Source organism: Hipposideros armiger, unplaced genomic scaffold (assembly GCF_001890085.2).
Source record: "Hipposideros armiger isolate ML-2016 unplaced genomic scaffold, ASM189008v1 scaffold_978, whole genome shotgun sequence".
Lineage (NCBI taxonomy): Eukaryota > Metazoa > Chordata > Mammalia > Chiroptera > Hipposideridae > Hipposideros > Hipposideros armiger.
Genome location: NW_017732328.1, coordinates 283,032 through 308,599, shown reverse-complemented (window position 1 = coordinate 308,599; position 25,568 = coordinate 283,032). Strand labels below are relative to the sequence as shown.

Here is a 25,568-nt window from a genome sequence, read left to right as displayed (position 1 = left end):
ATACAAATGTAAATCAGTATGTGAAAAGTATTCAGCATCAGTAATTTTAGGAAAATGCAAATTATAACCATATGCTCTACTATTTCACATGCACTAGGTTAAAATTTAAGAATGATCAAAGTAAATATTGGCAGGAAAGAAATTAACGTAGATCTCTTATACTTGCCTGAAGAGGATACAATGGTACATTCAATTTAGAAACAATTTTTCAGTTTCTCATAAAATTAAACATATTTACCATATGACCTAACTATTCTCTTCCAAGGTTTATCCATGAAAAACAAAAATATATGTCCATACAAAGACCTCTGTGTGAGTGTTCATAATGGCATTATTCATAATAATCCCAAACTGGAAACAACCAAATGAAATTAGATGACATGAAATTGGAAAGAAACAAATGACTGACAGATGCAACAACATGAATAAAAATTCAAAAGCACTATAATGAGTGTTTCTATTTCTATGACATGCTAGAAAAGGCAAAACAAGAGTTTTAGATTTGGAAGAGGGAGTGACTGCAATGGGGCCCAAGGTAACTTTCTTTTTTAATTATAGAAATGTTATGTCTTGATTATATTGACAATTACACTATACGTGTGTATATACATATATATACACACACACAAACACACACGTATATATACATTTATACATATATACACATATACGTACATATATACATATATATGCCAAAATTCAACAAATCATTCAATTTAAATGATTAATTTTATTGAATAAAAATATACCTCAATAGAACCGATTTTAAAATGAATGAATGAATGAATGAACGAATAAACATTTTCTTTCTGGTGGGGAACCAGGGTGTGTGGGAGGTTCGACTACAAAAACAAAGATTCCAAATGGTGGTGCTTTGGAACACTGGGCAATACCCATAAGTCTCCACTTATCTGAAATAGCCATAAACACCCTATAGAAAGTGTGACATTTGGATTATTTACTGCTATATAAACTGCACCTAACCCCATGACTGACACATAGAAGTTATTTGAGAAACATGTATTGAATGCATTCATTTCTGCTTAAGCCTAGCTGATTAGCTCTAACTTGCAGGCTAGTATTACTATTTTCATTTGTGCAATTAGAGTCTTTGAGTAACATACTTTTCTCTCACGCGAAGGAGTAAACAGGTGAAACTTCAAAAATAAGGAATGCTATAATTTATTGTATACAATTGTGATTGAAAACCCTACCACTGTTTTGGAAAATCCTGATTAGCATTAAGTAAAGCCCAAGTATGTTACGAGAGAAAGCTAGCTAGAGTTACGAAATAGAACGTAGGGACAGCCAATGCCTCAGGGAACCACAGCCCCTGCATACAAGGATGCTGGAAAGAAAGTGGCTTTCCACATTTTCATTGAGATAATGAGAGAATTCACGCTTCTGAGCCCAGTGAGATTCACCCTGTGGATTCCATTTACATCCCTCTTATCAAAACATAACAGTTCCTCTCAATCCTCTCTCAGGCTTGCCTATGAGCAATGTGAAAAAGGGGGATAAAAAGTTTATCCTTCTATTTCTTTCTGTATATGTTTCCAAAAACCAAACTGGAAGGGAACATGACAGCAACGGACATTTGCCAGGTGCCTCCAGTGGCGGGTTCACACCACTATCTGTGCACATACCACTTCTGTAGCATGTGATGATTTCCAAATTGCAGGTGGGAAATAGGTTAGAGAGTCCATGCAACTTACTTCAGATAGGAAGAGCCTGGATTTTAGCCAAGCTTCCTTCAGAACCCAAAACACTTGGTTATCAAAATACGTGTATGATCAAAAGAAAGTAAAGTTTTTACCTTTTTTTTAATAATAATAGCTAATGCTTGTGTAATTAATAGGTGTTAAGACTATTGTAAGTTTATAATTTACTTGTATCAACTCATTAGATTCTCGAAAGAACTGTACGATATAGAAGCTAACATTAAACTCATTTTGCAAATGAGAAAAAACAGACCTATGTTCACTCATCTCCAAGTCTCTACTGAAATGGACAGAGGTCTGGATCCAGTCTTTGCTTTTAAGTGCTGCATGGTTCTGCCTCTTGTATGGATTGGAGATAAAGAGAACATGTCTAGTTTTGAATAAAACACAGGCTTCACAAATGTCTGAAATAGGTGAAACCAATACAAAGACTCCCATTCTTTTCCTTTATTAGACAGAATATTCGAGTTTACCTCTCCTTTCACAGCCTCGTAGATAACTTTAAATGAGAAAAGTTTTATACCCCATTAAGTAGCAATAGTTTCCAGTCTCATTACATTGCTTATTAAAGTATGAAAATATTAGATTGTGATGTGGTTTCGGAAGATCTATTTTCTGAGAATAATATTTCTATATCACCAGCTTCATTTCTCTGTCCTTTTGTCCTATATTCGCTTTAAAGTAAAGACATTTAAGTTAGTAACTGGTAAAAGAAAATGAAAACAGAAGCAGGACCAGAACCTGTGGGCCTCCTGATCAGTCAGAACCACCTACGTGTACATGGTGTCAGGTTGTTACCAGCATGTGCTCAGTGATGGGAAAGATAATCATCCCAGGACCCATAGGAGGAGAACAAATCAGAGAGGGAAGCTGGTTTCCACGTAGAAGCCAGCAGGAGCTTGAAACTTCCCCTCATAAACAAAGAGGAGCACTATTTATAAAAATATTGGTACTTTTCTCTAACAATTATTAGCATCACTATTAATGCCCCTCATAAGTTGGCACCATCCTGCATTCCCAATCTCTTCTCTTACCTCTTTTCACATGTACCATACTTTTCGGCAAGTTCCTATGCTATGACAATTTGTTAAATAGTAATGAATGTTCAAATCACCCTACCTTTGGTGAATGTTTTCTCAGTGAAGACAGCATTCCTCATTTACTCATTGACCCCTTCCTTCCTTTCTCTTCCTGTCCTTTCTACCATATTTACTGAGTACCTACCAGGTGTAGACTTTGGTGCAATGCCTTCAAGGTGAAATCTAATGCCACTCTTCCACAAAGATTGTCCTAATGTAGTAATAACCTTACTGATCTTGGACTCTCCTCTCACTGATCCCTTACTCATGAGTGGTAGATGAAGTACTTATAAAACACCTGCCATGTTGTATTGAAATTAAGTATAAATTAGCCTGTCTCCCTTACTACACTGAGGGCAGGGCAATTTGTCATCCAGCTTTGTTTTTTTTTTTATGCCTGTTGAACAATGTCAGCTGCAATAAGGGGAAAAAAGATGTTAAATAATAAATGCAAATATCCTCTTTCAGAGGTCCATGTGCAAATGCAACACTAGTAATTTAAGTGAAAGGGGTGAAAGGGAACTCCGATCACCCGATGTCAAATGCTGGCTCTTACTACTACACTAAAGTTCATAGAGTTTTAAATTTAAAAAAAGGAAAACACCAAACCCTTTCACATCAGATTAATTAAATGCCTAGGGCCTTGCAATTTAAAGTGTGGCCCATAATTCATCATCGTCAGCACTCTGTTGGGGCTTGTTTGAAAGGCAGAATCTCAAGCCCCACCTGAGACCTACTGAACCAGACCATCCATTTAACAAGATACACAGGTGCTCCTTACACATGTTAAAATTAAGAAACTCCAAGCAGAACATTCTCATTGGTTAAAGCAGGGTATCATTGTTAACAGCTAGAATTGAACAGGAAATCTATAGTAGCATGAATTCAGAGCCCTGAAATGATTACCGCTGCCTACCTCACTCCACCTCACCTCCCAGTTTATTTCACCATTAGCAATACATTGAGTTCCACTCTTGGCTAATACCACAGTGTTCCTAGGACTGAAAAACAATTATACCATGAACTCAAATCTTCCTTCTGAAGGGGTCTTAGAAGAGTGCACATAGAGAATAGAAAGGGCAAATAGAGACAAAGAATAAAGAAGGAATTAAAACAAGATGTGGGAAAACACACATTCCTTTAGAGATATGAACCTGACATATCTGGGAATCAGATAGCATATAAAAAAAATCAACCATTATCAGGATTGAGAACGGGAATCTACAACAGCCAGAATTCTGTGAGAAGGGATAAAAAGTCTTCAACAGCTAGAATTCTGTGAGAAGGGATAAAACCTATCTTGGAATGTTGTGAACCTTAATCGCTGAACATCTATCATCAGAGGCAACGCTGTGAGGGAGATTAGCCAATATCATACAAGAGACTAAAATCAAAGGAGTTATAGGACCCCTCTAACAGGAAGGTTCTATGTTGTTGAAAATTGATGTGATAACTTAATTGGACTTGTTTCTCAACGTTAGTTAAGTCCAAATGACAACAGCAGAGACTGAGATACGTGCAGTCTCCCTTTCAGAGATGTGTCAGGGACAGTCATTGAAGAGGTAGGGCTGTCATAGTGAAAGACTCCCAGAATGTATCGGGTTGTCAGAAAAGCCATAACATACTTTTTCTATGGTTTTCGTTGCAAAAATGTGTCATGACTTTTCCAACAACCCAATACTACTTAGGGATTCTGCTCTGGCCCTCACAGGCTGAACATTCCTTTCTGTAAACTATGAAGTTTATGGAGAACTCTCCTTTTTAAAATTCCTCTAAATGTCCATTGCATCAGCTTTCTATGCAATTACCTTCAGCAGTAATTGGCTTTTCCTCTTTTATTATGCATAGATTTATAAACACCGTATTAACTGAGTAGCAGCAATGGAATGACGTGAAATAAATCAAGCAAATCCATGAATGTTCTTCTGAAATGTCTCCTGTCATGATGAAAGATAATATTTAAATGCATTGCCAAAAAAGAAGTATTCAAAGGAAAAACAATTGCTTGCTCTTGTTTTCTGAAATATTAATTGGCATAATCATTAAGGTAAGGAATATGGAAAAGAAGGTATTTTAAAAAATTGTATAATGGGATGGCCAAGTGGCGCGATGGTTAAGAACTGGCTTGGGACGCCAGAGGACCCTGGTTCAGATCCCACATGTGAGGGCCAATGACACTGCCCTCCGCAGCTAAGATGCTGAACAACAGCTCAACCTGGAGCTGGGCTGCCGTGGGTCACTGGGGATGGCGTAGGCTGCAGCCCCTGTGGCAGTGGGTTGCCATGGTCTACCATGTGTAGCCAGCAGCCAGCATGAGTGGCCAGCAGCCGCAGTGAGCGGCCATCCAGAAGCCAGCGACTGATCTGCCTCACCCGGGAAGAGCGCAATGATGGTGCCAACTTGGGCCAGTGAAGCAACGTCCTCCACAACTAGATTGAAGAACAGACAGCAACTTGTCTGTTCCCCTTCCCCCAATTCCCCAGCACTGTTCCCATCCCCCCAATTCCCCAATAAAAATCTTTAAAAAATTGTATAATGAGTTAAATTATTGTATGTTTTTTTCACTGTTCTTTATTTTCATTATGCATTATATATCTATAAAATAGACACTACTGCAATTGTTTTACATTTTAATTAGAGATTAAAGCTACTTGAATATGTTGTATGTTCCTGAGCAGTACTTCTGGGGTGCTCAATTTGACTCTACAACAGGCCACCATTTCTAATTGATAATTTTAGAATCTGAGTTCTGGTCAGAAACACGTGTTGAACTTGTAGTGTGCTCAGAAGAAACTGAAGATGTCTCACATTGAAATAAAAATTATATACATATTTTAATGTACTGAAACTAGAAGCATATTAGGACCTAAAGAAACCAGTGAATGGAGTTGGCAGCTGTTGTGCTTGGAACTGAATTGGTTGTATCCCAGGCAAGTCCCACAAGGAGAGTGAAGGAGAGAGATTTCCCCCGAAGGTCTCACGATGGCGCCACTGCTCTATATATACTCCAAGCAAGGGAATGTGCAAAGTCAGCTGAACCTAGTAAAGGCTGGGGCCCCTCTCAGTGAGAGGACAGCTTGCTAAACCAACGCACACTAAGCCATGCTACATAATAAACAGGACAAGAATAGGTAAGGAAGTTCAGGAATTTAAGGTCCCCCTCACCCTATGAGGCCCAAGGAGAAATATTCTGGGGCCTGTCTAAAGTTAATTGTCTTCATTTTTATTTTCTGCACAAAGATTCCCACTTGTGAATCTTATTCTTTAACATTCCTTAGTATATAGACCACTTCTTCACAATGACTTTGCAAATATATAATGATTATTATTTACTGCAACAGTAAGACAGTGGTGAGCAAACCTTGCAAGAGTAGCTCTCTAGAGATCAAAGACTTCCTACAGGCAAAGTATTTAGGGCTCATTCAGGATGGAAACAGGTTTATCTTGAGTACCCACTGTCACTAACTTTTAGGAGTTGTTTCAAATCTTGGCATGAGTGTGATTTTGAGGCTAGATCCAAGCTTAGTGGGAAAAGGCCATGACCCATTATCAGGTATGGAATAGACTCGGGGTGTGGGTTGGGGACACACACAGATATCTACTTTTTAAAATGTATTTACAATATCTGGCTTGAACCATTTAAAATGTTTGTTTTCGTATGTGATATATCACAACATTTTTTTTCCCCAAATATGGAAGTAGTGGTAAAATGTGGTTAATACGGTACATTTAAAAAACATTATTTTAAATTATAAACATTTTCTAACAATTAATTCTAACAAAACAATTAACCTGAAAGCTATAGAGTACACCTTAGTTTTCTCATAAGTAAATAGAATAAGAAATACAAAGACAGAAACTTGGGAAAAGCATGGTGTGCCCAATAACAGCCTGAGAAAGCTTGCTTACCATTCCCTAAAAGTACCTAGAATGGCAGAAGGTGAGGGTCAAAACGAAAGCAGTGGTTCTTAAGTTGTTAAACTTTGGATGCTTAGAGGCCATTTGATAATCTGATAAATTATACAAGCTCCTATCCAAGAATCCTATAAAATAATGAAAACATTCTGAGGAGTCAATATCTTCCCAAAATGCATCCATTGACTTCAAAAACCATGCTAAAGCATGCAGGAATCAGGAATGTTGGTCAAATGGAAAAAATAAAATAAAATAAAAATAAAACACTCAGCTCAGTGCCTGATAGATAACACATAATCAACAATTTTGAACAAATTAATAAACATGAGTCAGGAGACTTAGATCGAAGTTGTACAATAATAGGTAAGTCACTTTTGAACTCTGAATGTGATTTCTTTAAAAAAAGTTCTGTATTTTTAGTGATTGTCAGTATTTGGGATATTCCCAATGTTTTTGGAAAAAAATTAACATGTATTAAATTTAAAATCACCATGATTTCTGACAAGAAACATATGTGTCCTTTTAAACTCTGCATATCTATTCCATTACCTGGTAAATAATGAAAAAAATAAGTGAAGCTAGTTGGCTTTTGTATTTTAAGCATGGAAGCATCAAAGATGGTTACCAACATATATTATGCTTTTTTTTTTAAGCCACCAAGTATTTCCAGCTATGCATGTTTTCCCTTTAGACCCTTGAGTATATTAGGAAATATTTCTTAAAAGTATAATCTATAAATCATTGTAAGATACAAAGTAGGAATTTAACTGGGGAAAATGTTATATAGTAAAGTCAAAAGACAAAATAGAATTAAACTCTGCCACTTACTAGTGCTATGATTTCAGGGAAGTCTTTTAACTTCTCTAGGTCTTGTTTTTCTGATCCATGAAGAAGTGACATCATTACCTGCCCTGACTGATTCATCAAATTATTGTGAAGGCACAAATGAATGTTTTGAAAGCCTTAAAGTTTGTTGAATCATGGAAGGAAGTAAAATCAGTTACTCCTCTAACCATTCTGCAAGGTGCCTTCACTTTTAGAGCCAAAGCTCATTTAACTGGATATAAATTGACACACAGCAAATGAATGGCACTGAAAATGCTTTGTTCATTAAAAAAAAATGGTTTAACATGTGAATGAGATAAATGTAAGTTGATGAGAGACAGATGTACAGAAATTATCTTAAATTACACAAGGGTTTAAAAATTAAGAGGCAACTGCTACATAAAATTCCCTTATAGAAGACTCAAATCATCAGAAAATAATTTGATACTTGGTATCCATACGTGGAAATTCATGAGGCAATATTCTTGTTTTTAGGAGTAGACAACGGTGGAGACACTGAGTTGAACACACCTGTTTTCTAGAGAAAATACCAATGAGAACCTATGCCATTTTGATGTCTGAGTTTCAGAAGAAATGGTGCATCTGGCCTATCACCAAACATGCCAGAAATATTGTCAGAATTTTGATACAATGGTATAAACACATGTTATAGAAATAGTTACCAAAGGAATAACTATAAATTCCTGTCAAATAGACTCAATCCATTATACTCTCACAAGTACGTTCAATTTAAAATCAATAAGTAAATAGAACAATGATGGTTTCCATCTGTTAATAAATTTGCTTTGCAAATAAATATTTTGGTGACCTTGAGTAAGTGTCAAACTTCTCAAGGCCTCAGTTCCCTCATTGTAAAGTGAATCCTACAACTTCTGTCTCATGGGATTATAATAAGGATCAAATGAAATAATGTACTGGGTCAGTATAAAATGTTAATACATACATTTATATATATATATATATATGGCACATAAGGCATTATTTTATCACTAGACTACTAAAAAGCTCATAAGCAGTAATTTAATTAATTCATCATTTTATTTCAAACAGTGAATGACACATGGTATTATTAAATTGATTTTATTCAATAAATAACAGATAATAAAAAAAAGCATCCTTCACTGGAGACCTAATATGTCATAGTTGTTTCCATAAAACAAATAGAAGCATCTGAATTGAGTGTCTCAGAACACTGGAATGTGGGGAAAAGGATGGATATTGGGAACAAAATAAAAAGTCTATCCAACTGAAACCTAAGGTCGGGACATAGACAAAGAGTTCTTAAGTACCAGAGGACAAAGCAAGATGGGATATTCAATATGTGCTACAACTGATCCCTATTTTTGACAAGGACACTAAAAATGTACAATGGGGAAAGGATAATCTCTTTAATAAATGGTGCTGGCAAAACTGGACAGACAGATGCAAAAGAATGAAGCTTATGGGCCGGCTGAGTGGCGTGTTGGTTAAGAGCTGGCTTGGGATACCAGAGGGCCCTGGTTCGGATCCCACATATGAGGGCCAGTGACACTGCTCTCTACAGCTAAGATGCTGAACAACAGCTTGACCTGGAGCTGGGCTGCCGTGAGTCACCGGCGACGGCAGGTAGGTTGCCATGGGCCACCATGTATAGCCAGCAGCCAGCGTGAGCAGCCAGCAGCCGCAGTGAGCGGCCGTCCAGAAGCTGGTGACTGATCTGCCTCGCCTGGGAAGAGCGCAATGATGGTGCCAGCTTGGGCCAGTGAAGCAACTTCCTCCACAACTAGATTGAAGAACAAAATGACAGCAACATGTCTGTTCCCCTTCCCCCAATTTCCCAATAAAAATCTTTAAAAAAAAATTCCTTATATTAAAAAAAAAAGGAATGAAGCTTACACCACTTACAAAAATTAACAAAGAGTGGATTAAAGACTTAAAAGTAAGACCTGAAACCATAAAAGCCCTAGAATAAAACATACGGAAAAAATATTATTGACACTGTTCTTGGCTATGATTTCCTGGGTAAGAAACAAAAACAAAGGTAATGAAAAGTACAATAAACCAGCAGAAATGTTTCAAACTAAAGAACTACTGTACCTGAAAGGAAACAATAAATAAATTTAAAAAGCAACCTCCAAAATGGAAGAAAACATTTGCAAACCATATAACTGATAAGGCGTTAATATCCAAAATATATAAAGAACTCATACAATGAAATAGCAGGAAAGCAAATAAAATAATCCATTTCAAAAATTGGCAAAGGACCTGAACAGAATTTTTTTTTCCCCAAACAAGACATACAAATGGTCAACAGGTATACAAAAAGGTGCTCAACCTTATTAATCATTATGGAAATGAAAATTAAACCCCAATGAGATATAATGTCTGACCTGTTAGAATGGCTTTTATCAAAAAGACAAAAGATAACATATGTTGATGAGGATTCAGAGAAAAGGGAATCCTTATATACTACTGGTGTGAATGTAAATTGGTGCAACTCTTATGGAAAACAGTATGTTAGTTTCTCAAAGAATTAAAAGTAGAACTACCATGTGATCCAGCAATGCCAATCCTGTGTATATATCTGAGGGAATTAAAATCAGTATCTCAATGAGATACCTGCAGAGTCATGTACATTGTAGCATTATTCACAATAGCCAATATACTAGAAATTAGAAATCAACCTAAATGCCCTTCAATGGATAAATGAATAAAGAAAATGTGGTATGTATATATATACACAATGAAATATCATTCAGACATAATACAAAGAAATTCTGCTATTTGTGACAACATGGTTGGACCTGGAGGTCATGAGGCTGAGTGAAATAAACCAGACAAAGACAAATACTGTATATATCATTTATATATAGAATACATGGAATCTTAAAATACACATACAAACAACCAACCCCCCCAAAAAAAATCATAAGAACAGAATAGAATGGTGGTCGCCAGAGTGCGGAAGGAGGGAAGGATGGGGTGATGGGTGTCAAAGCATACAAATTGGCACTTCTAAGAAGAATATCTTCTGAGGATCAAATGTATAGCATGATGACTATAGCTAATAGTCATTTTTTTTGTACAATTCAAAGTTGCTGAGAGTAGAACTAAATCATTCTCACCATAGACACAAAACAATAAGAGCTAACTTTGTGAGGTGATGGATATGTTAACTATCTTGACCTTAGTAATCATTCCACAATGTATATGTACATCAAATCATCATGTTATATACTTTAAATATATGCTATTATATTTGTCAATTATTCATCAATAAAGTTATAAAATATCCAAATCCAAAAAAAAAAGGTAATGTGCACTAGGTATCTTTTTTTTTTAATTAATTAATTTTTTTTAAGCTGAGCCATCCTGCCACCTGTTGGCAGCTCAGCGGCTGCTCAGCTCGGGCTGGGAATCGAACCGCTGTTGCTCAGAGCTCAAGCTCTTGAGCGAGCTCTTAACCAACTGAGCCACTCGGCCGGCCCTTGTACTAGGTATCTTTAAGATTTAACATTTTCAAGCAATTTTAGTGAATTGTTTTAGTTAGATACATGTTCAATAAAAACTATACTTTAAGCTAAAAATAAGAAAGCATTTTTATACTAGTGTAAACTAAAATGATAATACACACATATACATATGAATGTACAATATTTATATGGAAAAAGTTGTCATTTTGGGCATGCACATATCATGGAAAGTTATCACTTAAATTTTGAAGAAAACATAATTGAAGGATATCTTTATGTTTTAAAATTATGTGAAAAATCACTATATCATATATAATATATAATATAGTAACATGTATATGTTAATTACAAGCCAGATTATAACTAGTACAAAAGGAACTAGGTAGAAATATTTCAAAATAGTGTGCGTTTTTTCTTGGTGATGGGATTTTAAATGTTTTCTTTTGGCTTTATACTTTTTTTTTTTTAAAGATTTTTATTGGGGAATTGGGGGAAGGGGAACAGACAAACTGCTGTCCTTTTGTTCTTCAGTCTAGCTGTGGAGGATGTTGCTTCACTGGCCCAAGTTGGCACCATCATTGCGCTCTTCCCAGGTGAGGCAGATCAGTCGCCGGCTTCTGGACGGCCGCTCACTGCAGCTGCTGGCTGCTCACGCTGGCTCCTGGCTACACACGATAGCTTATGGCAACCCACTGCAGCAGGGGCTGCAGCCTACACCCTCGCCGGCCCAGCTCCAGGTTGAGCTGTTGTTCAGCATCTTAGCTGTGGAGGGCAGTGTCACTTGCCCTCATATGTGGGATCCGAACCGGGGCCCTCTGGAGTCCCAAGCCAGTTCTTAACCAACGCGCCACTCGGCCGGCCCAGCTTTATACTTTTTGACACATTTTTAAATTTGCCTCCAATGAGCAAATTAATACTTTTGGAATAAAAAATGAAGTGTATATATAAAAGTAAAACGAGAGCAGCAAAATGGAGTAAGTGTTCCAGAGAATATCAGCTCCAAGTGCAATCAAGGAGAATAAAAACAAACTTAAATCCCGGGCAATTAATAGCAGGGGTTCACTTCCTTTTTAGTACAGAGTATTTACTGCTCCTGGCAGCCTTCCCGAATCAAACATTAATAAGGACCCTGAATTTATCAACATGTCTTGCAATTATCAGCACATGCCCTTGTTTTTAAATGCTTCAGCAGCAAGCATTGCTCCTGCAAAGCCTACCTTTACTAAAACCCATCAAATCTATTCGAAATTGAACAGATTATCAGGTAAACTACTGGAAGAGGAATCTTTTACTGCTATCTCAGGGTTCAGCAAAACGTTACCAAAAATATTTTGTTGGCTCATTTACAAAGGTACATGGATGAATTTCTGCAGTCACATACGCTTTAGGGTTACATGCATCAGTTTTTACTATCTACTGTCCTGATATGTCTATGTATGTATGTATGTATGTATGTATGTATGTTCATATGTATATATATATATACACATTATGTATTCATTCATTCATTCATTTACCCATTCATTCATTTAACATATGTTTACCCAAGACCTAAACGTAAACTGTTGCTATAGAAGTAAGCAACTCAGAGAAGTTTGCTGCCATCAAGATGAGTGGATGAGTACATTATAGCGGAAACTGTTGGTTGTCTCCCTATCAACAATCCACTTTCTTGTCAATTTATATCAAAAAGCAGTATTTCACAATAGAAGCTGAAAACATTAAGATCGCCATTTGCATGGATACATGACTAAGTTTGGGAAGACTTCTCAAAAAAATTTCTCCTTTATAAAAATTATGACACTGAGGACAAGAGCCCCCCCTTCTTCTCTGACTTTGTACACAGTTGGATGAAGAGATCATGTAGACCTTTAGTCACTATCATGATACGATAAGCAATCAAAGCGTAGAACAAGTGAGTACATTGAGAATTGTGACATGGAAAGTGAGAAAAACAAACAAATATTGGGTTGTCAGAAAAGTCATGACGTATTTTGTCTATGTTTTTCAAAGGTCATTTATTTATATAAAGAACAAAGATCATTTAATGATATATTTCCCATTTTGTTCAATAACCTTTTGCCATCTTTCAGTGAGCTTCATAATTCCTCATTCATAGAAGGACCTGTCTTTATTTGCAAAAAACTGAACAAGGTGCTGACTTACAGCTTCCTCTGAGTTGAACGTTATACCACGCAAGGAGTTTTGAAGAAAGCGAAACAAGTAGAAGTCTGACGGCGCATGATAAGGTGAGTATGGTGGGTGTGGCACCACATCCCATCCAAGCTCCAATCATTTTTGAAGGGTGATCAAACCCATGTGGTCTTGCGTTGTCGCAATGGAACACATCTCCTTTACAATTAACAAGTTCTGGACGTTTCTGGATGATGGATTCATTCAAACTGTCCAATTGCCAACAGTACACATTCGAACTGATTGTTTGGTTCCTTGGTAGGAGCTCAAAAAACACGATACCTTTAAAATCCCACCACACTGAGAGCATAAGCTCTTTCTGATGAATGTCTGCTTTCAATGTCATTTGAGGTGAATCATTATGTTGGGACCAAGACTGCACACCACATTGTTGTAAACAATCCACTTCTCATCACCACTTATCAGTTGCTTCAAAAAAGGATCGTTTTCCTCACGTTTAATGAGTATATTGAAAATACTTATACGCTCTGTCAAATGAACTTCTTTGAGTTCACGCGGAACCCAAACATTGAGCTTTCTTACATATCACAGCTTCTTCAGGTAGTTGTGAACACTTGAATGATGAATGTTCAATATTTCTGCAATCTCTTGTGTCGTGTAACATGGGTTTGACTCGATCAATGCCTTTATTTTGTCATCATCAACTTTGGTGGGCCTCCCTGACCAAGGAGCGTCACTGAGATCAAAATCACCAGCACCAAATTTCATGAACCATCGTTGGCACTGACGTTCTTCTAGAGCATTGTGACCATAAACTTTACGCAACTTTTCACAAGCTTGACACAAGTTCTTCCCTTTATGGAAGTAAAACAGTAAAATATGGCAAAAATGTAGTTTAGTCTTCCATCTTCTACATGTAAAATCTCCAAAATTCAACCAAATTGCTCAATTTATTTTTAGAATGAAGTTACAACTGTCAGCTGTCAAATGACATAGCAATAACATAGATGCGAATGACTCTAGTACTTCCGAAAATGAACTAGCACCATCTCTTGCAAACATGTATCATGACTTTTCCAACGACCCAATAAATGAAAATCTCTGGGGACTCGTTGACATTGTTTAGCTCCTGAAGAAGCTATAAAATTGTCAACCTTTCAGACATCTTATTTTAGTTATTAAAAATCCTTCTGTTAAGCAGCCTTTTTGGGGAATAGAAACTGAAGACATCCTAATTTATGCAACTTCATGGTCTATTCATACACAATTCACCTGATTTCATATATAAGTGCTCCTCTTAAAGTGGCATGGAATAATGTCACTTATAAGACTTACAAATGATGTCTCGTTTCCAAGTCATAAAGATTTTCAACAAACCTCATTTTGTTAATTTCTGAAAACTGATGAATTACTAATCTATATTCAACAACTATCATATTACAGAGTAAATAAACCACTGAAGATTATTGAGTTTCCTCATTTTCTTCTTACTTTTCTCTCTAGAGCTCTTCAATTTGAGAAATGAAATTCAAACGATTTAAAAAGCCTCATATGATCTTCTATCTTTACATAAATCTGTCATACTAATACCTAAAATACCTAAAATACCTAAAGCTATAGGGAAATTGACTTGCTTTATTATATTTCTGATATTATTATTATTTATTTATTTTTATTGAGGAACAGTGTGTTTTTCCAGGACCCATCAGCTCCAAGTCAAGTAGTTGTTTCAATCTAGTTGTGGAGGGCACATCTCAGTGGCCCATGTGGGGATCAAACCAGCAACCTTTTGATGTTATGAGCACTGTGCTGTAACCAACTGAACTAACCAGTTGCCCCTATTTCTGATATTATTAAGTTAAACAAATTCACAGAGAATGAGACATTCCTTTGCAAAGAAAAGCATACACACTTTTTTTTTCCAATTTCAATTATTTATTATTATTGACTGCAAACAGTTAAGGTCAACCTGAATGTAAGAGTTAAGATACCCTGAGCTCAAGAGTCTCGGTATGAAAGATTAGACAGACAAATGCCTTTTGTTTCATACTTTTATCTTATTTATTTATTACAAAGAATGAGAAGAGTGCTGAGAAGCAGGGATCAGTAAGCATTAATAAGAATTAATTAACTGTTTCCCTGGTGCTCTGGGGAATGTCTTTTTATAAATGAGGTCAAAGAAATGGCAGGAAGCATATTTGTGAAAGAGCAAATGGTAAGATGTAGTGACTCATCATTAAGGAATGAGTATTTAATAAATATTGGTTGTCATAATAGGAACACCTTTCCATGACTCTTAACTAGAAGTGAAAGTGCCAAAGAAGAGGGATAAATCATTTCTTATTGTCTCCACTGGAAAACTGAAGGATTTTCCAACTGCCAAATAAAACAGGGAATTATCTCCCTTCACACCTGACATTTGTACATGGGGTGGAACATTGTGGTGAAATATTTTTAAAAAGCAATATTACATACAAAGTAATTTACACTTATTATTTATTAAAACAAATTATTATTCCTACTACTAAGAGCTTAATATCCCATGACGCTACTGCATTTGCCAATGCAGATGTACCACAAGCACCATGAAAGGCAACTGCCTCTTATTTCCCACGCTCAAGAGAGAAAATACCTGTATTAATTTCCTCTTGCTGCTATAACAAGCTACCATGGCTTTAAACAACACAGATTTATTCTGTTACAGTTTGGGAAGTCAGCAGTCCAAAATGAATTTTATGAGATTAAAATCAAAGTGTTGGCAGGGCTGGATCTTTCTGGAGGCTCTAGGGGGGAAATCCTTTACATTGTGCTTTGTCCCCCAGCTTCTGGGTTCACATGACTTTCCTCTTATTTAGCCCTCTTGTTTCGCTCTTATAAGGATGTGTGCTGTTATATTTGGAACGTACCTGGCTAATTTGGGATAATCTTCCCATCTCAAGATTCTTAATTGAATCTGCAAAGTCTCCTTTGCCATAAAAATTTAACATTACCAGGGTCCAGAGATTGCTAAGTGAATATGTGGGGGAGGGGGGTCATTATTCAGTCTATCACATCCATAGTTTGTGGTAGATGTCTAACTATGCATAGGTCTTGGCTGGATAGTCTTATAAAGAAAAGTGTCAATAACCAAAATCAATCAACAACGACTATGTATGAAGACTGAATAATAATGAGATTTACGTGGGATCACTGGAAGTAAAGAACGTACGTAGGTCACCAGTAGACTTCATCTCTGGAAACTTGCGCCATGTGTGTTCTCCTTAATATAAATATTCCAGAAGACAATATTCCTCAACGTTGAAATAAAGTAATTGAAGGTTACAGAGGGACTTCTAATACTTGGTAATGATGCCTGCCTTTGATTAAGAATGTACCCAGGAAACCACATCTGCATTTAATTCCATGAATTAAGTAGGCAAGAAAATGAAAGCATCTTAAATGCAGTCAAATCCATCTCTAATTCTCATTAAAGTCAGGAAATTGAGGCTGTCATATTTCAGGTAGTTTACTTTTTGAGCTAGCAAGTTGGACGGGGAAGGGAGAAAGGAGCTTACCTTAAATAATAAATCCTTCTTCCCATAACGAAGCTCCTTCAGCTGGGCCTGGATTTTTTTGGACTGCAAGAGCAGAAACATGGATGAGTGCCTTAATTTCATCTATATTTTCAAACTTGAAGATTAAAATTATTTCAGACTGCACACAAATGAATTTTGCCAAAGATTCCAACTAGTCTGGAAGAGAAACAGAAAGTCTTAATCTCCATTTTGGGAGGTGGACGTCCAGCTACTCTAGGCAGGAAGAGAAAACCAAAGCCTGTTCTAAGGAAGCATATTGTTCAAAAGGTAACATTTTTTTAAAAAGAGGTTTATTGTTCCTCCCCCAACCCCCAAAGTATTTTAGTCACCCAGGCATGGCCAATAATCCAATTTTAGATGCTAAATATTGTTCTGCAAGTGTATGCCTCAGTTTTCACTGCTCATTTCGACTATTCATTAAAGTGAGATTAAATATAGATAAGTTTAAATTGACAACAAAATTTAAATTTGACGTATGTCCAAGGAGAAGGCAGGTGACAAGCAAATGTGATGGGAGGCGAGAAACTAACTCACTGAGAGTGCTAAAACGCTGAGGTGAAGGCTATTTGTCATTTAGAAGGATGGATTTTTTTAAGAAGACTGTTACAAATGTAATAGTGCTTATCACAAAGAAATCTCTCTCAGCAGACAAGTTTGGCTACTGCATTGAAATATGTTCATGTATTCCCATTTTTTCAGAGCAGGCGCAATTTCAAACATTCTAATTTGAGAACTTTAGTCACCTGTCTTTCTGCATTTAAGATTATCAGCTCTGACTCCTCAGTAGAAGTAGGACACAAATATATTATCACATGAAAATAATGATAATTGAAACAATAGTTGAGTGGGGATGTAAAACAATAGAGTCACTTTGGGGAACAGTTTGGCAGTTTCATGTAAAGCTAAACATACACATACTGCATTATACAGCAAATCTTTCTAGGTATTCACCCAAGAGAAATTATAACATATACATAAATGTTTATAGTATCTATATTCATAGTAGCCAAATACCAGAAACAACTCACATGTTTATTAACTGGTGAGTGTAAACAAATTACAGTAAATCCATGAGATGGAATACTACTGTTGAACAATTTTTAAAAACTAACCAAATACTGAGACATGTAACAATATAGATGAATTTCAAACACATTATACTATGGGAAAGAATCCAGTCACTAGAAGCTAATTTTGTATAGTACCATTTATATGATATTCTAGAGAAAAAAAGAATAGAGACAGAAATCAGATTAGTAGTTGACATTGGCTGAGGGTTGGTCGTGGAGATTATAAAATAGCAAGAGGGAACTTTGGGGGTAATGTAATAGTTCTGTATCTTATCTATATGTTCTATATCTATATATATTGATCAAACCCATCAAACTGTATACTTGAATGGGATTACCTGTATGTAAATTATATGTCAATAAAATTCAATTTTGATGGTAGCTGGTCATAGTACATAAACACAATATACTCATGGTACTAAATATTATCTCCTGTTAAACTCTGTTCATGTAAAGTCCTGTCTAATAAATGAAGTCCACTTTTATTTTTGAAATTTTGTAATTTTCCAAGCATATATTGAATGTATATGTCTCCACTGAGCCAACTGCAAGTGTACTGTGATGCAGTTTCCTATTATATTCAGAATATTTCTAACCCCACAAGGTGGTAGAGTTTGTAAAGTGGGAGACTGTGTTATGATGGTGCTATAATTCTTAAATCATTATCCCGTGTTGGAAGCACCATCAATTAGAGTATAAAACTGAAAGTATAAATGACATACCACTGTAAGGTTCTAATATTAGAAACACAGTTTCTCACAGACATCCTGATCATGACCTAGCTGCAATTTGTGATCTATTGAATCAGGAAGCTGATAAGAGAAAAGAAAAAGAAAGCAAAATGAAAAGAAATGAGAAAAGGAGGAAAGAAGGAAGGAGATAAGTAGAGAGGGGAAGGGAGTAATGAGAGGGAGGGAAGAGGAAGAAGGGAGAGAGAGAGAGAAGGAGAGAAAGAGATAAAGAGAGAGAGAGAGAGAGTTTGACATATTAACAATTCAGGCTTATGCAATTAAACTCTATACCCAGAAGCAGCAAGAATTTGTTGTTTCTCACAAACTATATAGTTCCTATTTTCCCAGTGCCATAAAAAAGCACCCTGTTTTTCTTCATATAGTTAGTGAAAGTGAAATGCATGACATAACGCATAAGAAATCAGACTCATCGTTGTGTGAATATGGTTGGTACTGGCTCTTAGGAAGGAAAACACACTTGAGCCCTCAGCCCCTTGAGTTTGTATTCCTACTGCAGGACTGCACATTTACTACGATACTGCTGTTCCTCGCACAAAGATTTCCAAGTGACCCAAAATTATGATATTTCAAGCTCAGCATCTCTCTTTTTGTTGTATGAACTTCATCTCCAAGACGTTTCCTTCTTTTCATGACTATTCTTAATTTGGTGCTACTGATTTCAGCAAAGGATTACTTCTATTATCTTTTCCAACTTCAAATGCACTGTTGATTAGTATTTTTTCTCTGCTGTTGCAAGCTGATTTCCAGGACTCATTTATAGCCAGACAGTGTCTCAGAAAACACACTTTCTTTTTCTTTTTTCTTTTTTTTTTTTCTAAACTAATGTTGACCATGAGGAATGAGAGATTACTACTGCAGGTAACATGTGTGATTTGCCTAACTTCACTTCTATTATTCCACATAACCTATGCTCTTATCTTTTATGAGTCCAGAAAGAATTTATTTTAACCGTTTTGTGTGTTCATTTTTTAATGAATTTGGTACTTATACTGAATGTATAGAATATATTTTAAACTTTTCTTTATAACTTGAATTCATTACTAAAACATTAATTTTTGTATGATTATGTTAGAAGGAGAAATCACNCAGATATTTTTGAAAAGACGTATTTTTGCCTGGAGTGGTGTCAGAGTAAAGGAAAAGGAAAGCAAGAATTCCTCTTGAAAGAAAGGAAGAAAGGAAGGAAGGAAGGAAGGAAGGAAGGAAGGAAGGAAGGAAGGAAGGAAGGAAGAAAGAAAGAAAGAAAGAAAGAAAGAAAGAAAGAAAGAAAGAAAGAAAGAAAGAAAGAAAGAAAGAAAGAAAAAGAAAGTCCCGAAGCAGCTAAGAAATGTCTAGCACTAGGGCAAATCCTCAAAGTTACAATAACAAACAAGATACAGTCACCACCATCTAGGATTTTAGGATTTTACAATCTAACCCCTATGTGTGTAGAGAATGAGAGGAACCCTACAGCCTTGAGAAACATTAACACTGAAACAGTTTGTTTACCTATCAAACTTTACTAAGAACTTCCTATAAGCCAGTGGGTCTCAAAACGCGTTTTCTGGAACAGTAGCATTAGCATCACATAGGTGCTTATTAGAAATTTGAAAATAAAGAAAAAAAAAGAAGAAATTCTTAGGCCCTGAATTGATCCAAACTTACTCTATCAGAATCTCTGATGATAGGGGCCTGGCTATTGGCATTTAACAAGCCTTTCAGGTGGTTCTGTTTCTCTCTCAAGTTTGAGGAGCAGGGATGCCAAGCACATGTACACCTTGCCCCACATTTATACAAACAAAGTTTAACGGCATTCCATTTCTGGTTTCATACTCACAGCTCAATAAAAGTTCTTTAGTTCACATCACTTACACATAGTTAATGTTTGCTATTCCCACTCTTTCACCTTCACCAGCCCGCCTTGAGGGCTACTAAATAATACAAATTACCGGACTAACTCATGGCTACCTTCATATGCTTCTCTAGTGTGGTCTCTAAGTAGCCCTCTCAAATATGGTAAAAGCACACCCATAAATCTTTCTGGCTGCAGTACTCTGACAGGGCTATTTTTCACAATGAGGGGAATACAATTCAAACAGCCTTTAACATAAACTTTGCACTGTACACTCTTCATGAATAATAAATCAGCCTTTCAAAAAACCTTTCTCATATCTGCTTTCACAGGCATCCCCTTGGTATTTTGTAAGGGTCTTGAAACTCAGCATTGCCCCTGCAGTTATGGTTCCCTAGTTCATTAGGGTTTTGATGCCAAATGTAGAGTCAGCTAGTACTTTCCACTTAAGTCTCACAGCTTAGAGTGGGAGAAAGACTTTTTTCTAAGTTACTCTAACAATCTTAGCAGGATAAGTATCTTAATCATAGCGTCAATGGCTTATAGTCAGATGTAACAATTTATAAATTACTCATTAGNGCAAACACTTGCTAGAACCCATGGTCTTCTCCGTCATGCTCTATAGTTTTTACTAATTCTCCTTTGCTTAAATCAGAAAAAAGATGAAATAAAGTCCTAGATTCCTACTGAGTAATGCATGGACAGTAATCCAAATGCACGTAAATATGGAATTTGTCTTTGAGTTTTTAATTCCAGATACATGTATTTTTTGCCTGTCTATCCAGCCCCACCAGGCAATACAATAAATTTTGGATTATAAAATATATTTGTCCCTAGAGCAGGAACTAGGCAAAGTAACTCTTAGAAAACTATTAGAAAAGATTAGGTACTTCACTTGTAATTACTCCCGAAGTATGTCTCCTCCTGATCTGCCCAGTTAAGACTTGAACACCTGTTGCCCTCTCTTTGCAATTCTGGGAATTCCCAGTTCAGCGAAGCCATTTTATCCTGGGAACACAGCTGAATAACTACAGCAATTAAGGGGAAATCTCCCTCTTTTCTCAACTTTGTGGGAGAATTGCATTCTGTTTTTATTTTTTATTTTTCGGAGTTTTCATCAAAATGTATCTTACCCATTCCTCTGACCCAGGGAAAAAAAAAAGTGTTAGAACATATGTCCACTGCATAAAGCATATCAAAGCTATGTCATTGAAAGCTAAAGCCATTAACTTTAGAAATTGTTATGTTCAGTCTTTGCTAGTCAGTCATCATTGTGTATGTGATGACGAAAGGCCATCAATGCTTGCTTATAAGAGAAAATTTGGACCTAGTTGATCATTTATGATTCAGTGAAAGCTTGCCAAATATTGGCTGTTGTGAGCAATTTCTGTTTAAAGTAGTAGTGATGAGGATCTGATGCTGTAGTTCAAGCCAGGCAATAAAGTTTAACTGTTATAAATTTCAAAGGAAGATGATTTATTTAATACTTGGAGTTTCTTTTTTATTCCGTGGATCACAGGAAAATTCCCATGCAAAATGGCAGGAAGAAGAATAGGTTTACCATTTGCTTTTGGGCTCCAAGCTTACAAAACTTAGCCTTATTGATGGTTTTATACAATAAATTGATTGAGGAATTGATAGAAGATTTCGTTAGTGTAAATCGAACTCCACTAATAAGGGGTGTGTCTTGTTAAAGAAGAAAAGGGACCAAGTTTTCTTCATATGCTCCTAGGCTGAATTTGGTATATAATACNACATTTATGCCATATATTCAAATATCATTGAGAAAGAAGCATAAACTAAAATTTACAGAGTGCAGGGTTCTATAAAATATGGAGTTTACTGGTTGATTTCAAAAATCCACATGTGCTTCTACTGCGTCCATATGCTTAAATTACTCTTTATTTTGCTGAGTATAAAATGGGAGATCAAAATGCAGGAAGAGAGGGCTATTGAAGAATTGATAGGTAATTACCATTTTAAATATGCTTTTTAATCCTCCAAAATGCTTTAATCTCCACAAATGTTTTAATAGTCGCACTGCTGGGCTACTGCAGCCAGGGCAGGGAACACAGTGTTTAGTTTAGGGAGTACAGCTGCGACTGCAGTCAACAGAGCAAGCAAATACAGAGTGAGCTCATTCCAGATGGAGATAAGTACCCATAATTAGTAGCAAACATTGTATAAAGCACATTAGAGGGAACAAACCTCCTTCAGAATGCTACTGAATTAGACTAGCACTGGTATAGAAGATGAATTTTCAGGAATTATTAAGACTGAGAAAAATCTGCCAATGATAGTAATTACTTTAAGAAATAGCCCAGTGCAGAGTGATGTGGGGAAAGGTAGTGTCTGGACATATAAAAGGGACTCAGAAGAACTTGGACATTTATTATAATATGGAGGAAGAAGGTGGAGAAAGGGGAAGAGGGGACCCAGGCTAAGAAGAGTGGGGGAGAGGAGGAGGGGGGAGGGGAAAGAGGGAGACAGGGCAGGAGAACCAGAGGAGACCAGAATCAAATGTAGTAACTAATGGAACGTCCACGTTTCCATCACTCCCTTAGTAAGGTCAGATAACGAATGGAAACATAATTGGAGAAGGATCATTATAGTTTGGGAAGATGACTTCCTCATGTAACACCATGGCACATTGCACATAAAGCTCATCCCGAGCTGTGAGTCAATCATTCTCAAAGAAATGTTCATATAGACTTTATAAAGTTCTGAATTAAAGAATTTCTCCAGGTGCTATTAAACAATAATTAATGTGGATTTTAAGGAACACTGGCTGCATGGAATGGTAATAGTGGTAACATCACAGACAACTCTGGGATTAAATAAGCTTGAGAAACATTGCATTTTGCTGAAGGACAACTCAGAACCTGATTTAAAGACAGCCTGGCGAATCTTCCAGGCAGATTGGAGGTACAGTACTCCTCGTGGAACTCAGGCTCCCTTGAAAAGCTTTTCTGGCAATTAAAATCAAGCGTGAAGTTCCTCAATGGGATAAACTCAGGTTGACAGCACAACTCATAGAATAGATCATCTCTGAAATCAAGTCCACATAATGACTGGTGGAAGGTAGCAGATTGATAGGAGAGATGACAAAATTGCAAGGNGCTTAGCTGTATGGAAACCAGGGGAACTAAGGAGCATATATATGGCCTTTTTATTTATTCTAAGCCACATGGGAAGAAAAAAGTAGAATTTCAAAATGGAGGGAGATAAATTGTGTATGAAATAGCTTCAAATTGATAATGGAGAAAAAGGCTGAAGGGAATCAGCCACCTATCTGTGTCATAATATAAATGCAGAGCTATAAACAACTGAAATAACTTGAGTCAAAAAAAGGCTTAAAGAAGCTCTTTGGAATAAAAGGAAAATATAATACAAGTAGCAATAAGATTTAGTTAAAACCAAATATTTTCATTATTTTTTTTCAATCTATCCCCTTGTTTAAATATAATGTTATTATTTAATCTATATGTAGACTAATTGCTACTGCAATAAAGATTTATATTTTTACAGAAAGACTTAAAATTGAATAGACATGAGGGACAGGATCATTCTATAAATATTTAAATAAAGCTACCAAACAGCTATGCAATCATCCAAGTGATAGCAGATACCCTCATTGAGTGTTGGGCTTGCCAACTTGAATTCTAAATTGGTTGCAGGTGTAACAAAAGTTTTACAAGTGCTCAAAGATTTCCTCACTGACGTTATCTCAGGAAGAGGATGGGATATTGAACTTAGCTCTAATTCATTAGAAAAGTTGATTGCTTCATGGGAGTTTCATTCTTAGCTTAGCACCAAACTACCTACAATATCTACTGCAAATTATTTAACCCCTAGACACTCAGTGTCAACATATGTGAAATAATGGAGAACACCTAGGTCATCTCTCAGATTTCTTGCACCTTCAGGACTATTGTCCCAACATTGATAAGGCACATAAGGGCTATGCGATGATGACTTTTTCTCATGTCAGTTAAGATATCATTGCAATACATTTCCATTCACTGACGAAATTAGTTAGATACTCTGTGTGCTGCTTAGCCTCATCTCATACCTACAAGATCACTTTTCAAATAGTATGGAAATAATACAGCCCAGTGGATGGGTTCTTGGGACANAAAAAAAAACAACTTAAAAGCAACCAAGGTATTCTTCAGTAGGCAAATGTATGAATAAACTGTGGTACATCCAGACAATGGAACACTATTCAGTGCTAAAAAGAAATGCTGTATCAAGCCATGAAAAGATATGTGGTAAACTTCAATGCACATTACCAAGTATAAAAAGTTACTCTGAAAAGGCTACATACAGTAAGATTCCAACTATATGACATGCTAAAAAAAGGTAAAATTATGGAGACGGTAAAAAGATCATTGTTTGCTAGGTCTTTGAGATGAGGAGAGCTAAATAGGCAGATCAAGAGCATTTTTAGAGCAGTGAAACTCTTCTCTATGAGACTATACTGGTGGATGTATGGTATACATTTGTCAAAGCTTATAGAGTGTACAACACCATGAATAAACTCTAATGTAAGGTATGGACTTTGGGTGATAAGGATGTATCAAAGTTGGTTCATTGATTGTAACAAACGTACCGTTCTTGTGTGGGATGTTGATAATGGAGGAGGCTGCGGGGGTGTGGGAATATAGGGTACATGAGTATCTGTACTTTCCACTCAATTTTGCCGTGAACCTAAAAGTACTCTAAAATATAAAATCTATTAAAATAAACAAACAAACCTATTCAACTTTACTGAAAACAAAAGAATATATACCCTTAGAGTCTACAAAACAATAGGCTGAAATAATTGGTATAGTCACCATTTAATCAAGTACATTGGGTTTCCCACATAAAATACATATTTTTTGAAAAATAATATTAGTATGATTACATAAAGAGATAGACATTAATAATATTTTTTAAACTTTGCAATGAAACTACCATAATTTTCATAGTAGCCTGATGCTATTTAGTGCTCTATGAAAATTCCTAAAGTAGCAGATGAATAGTTAAGTACTTAAGATCTATTGGAATAACTGACTGTATAACAGAGAGCACAAATTAAATTATAAATATCTTTTTGGCGTCTGCTAAAATTACACAAAAATAATAAATAAGCACACTGAGAAAAGAGGGTATAATAAATGATTAAATT

The 25,568-nt window shown here is 36.1% G+C and overlaps 1 protein-coding gene across 2 annotated transcripts in view; it reads right to left on the bottom strand.

Annotated features, from left to right (window-relative positions):
- LUZP2 (leucine zipper protein 2) overlaps nucleotides 1–25,568 on the bottom strand; it is a 294,610-nt gene that overhangs the window by 86,046 nt on the left and 182,996 nt on the right. For both annotated transcript variants that reach the window (XM_019631038.1, XM_019631037.1), the window contains exon 7: nucleotides 16,722–16,784. In XM_019631038.1, coding sequence (XP_019486583.1) covers nucleotides 16,722–16,784 — 63 coding nt within the window. The remainder of the gene's footprint in view (nucleotides 1–16,721; nucleotides 16,785–25,568) is intronic.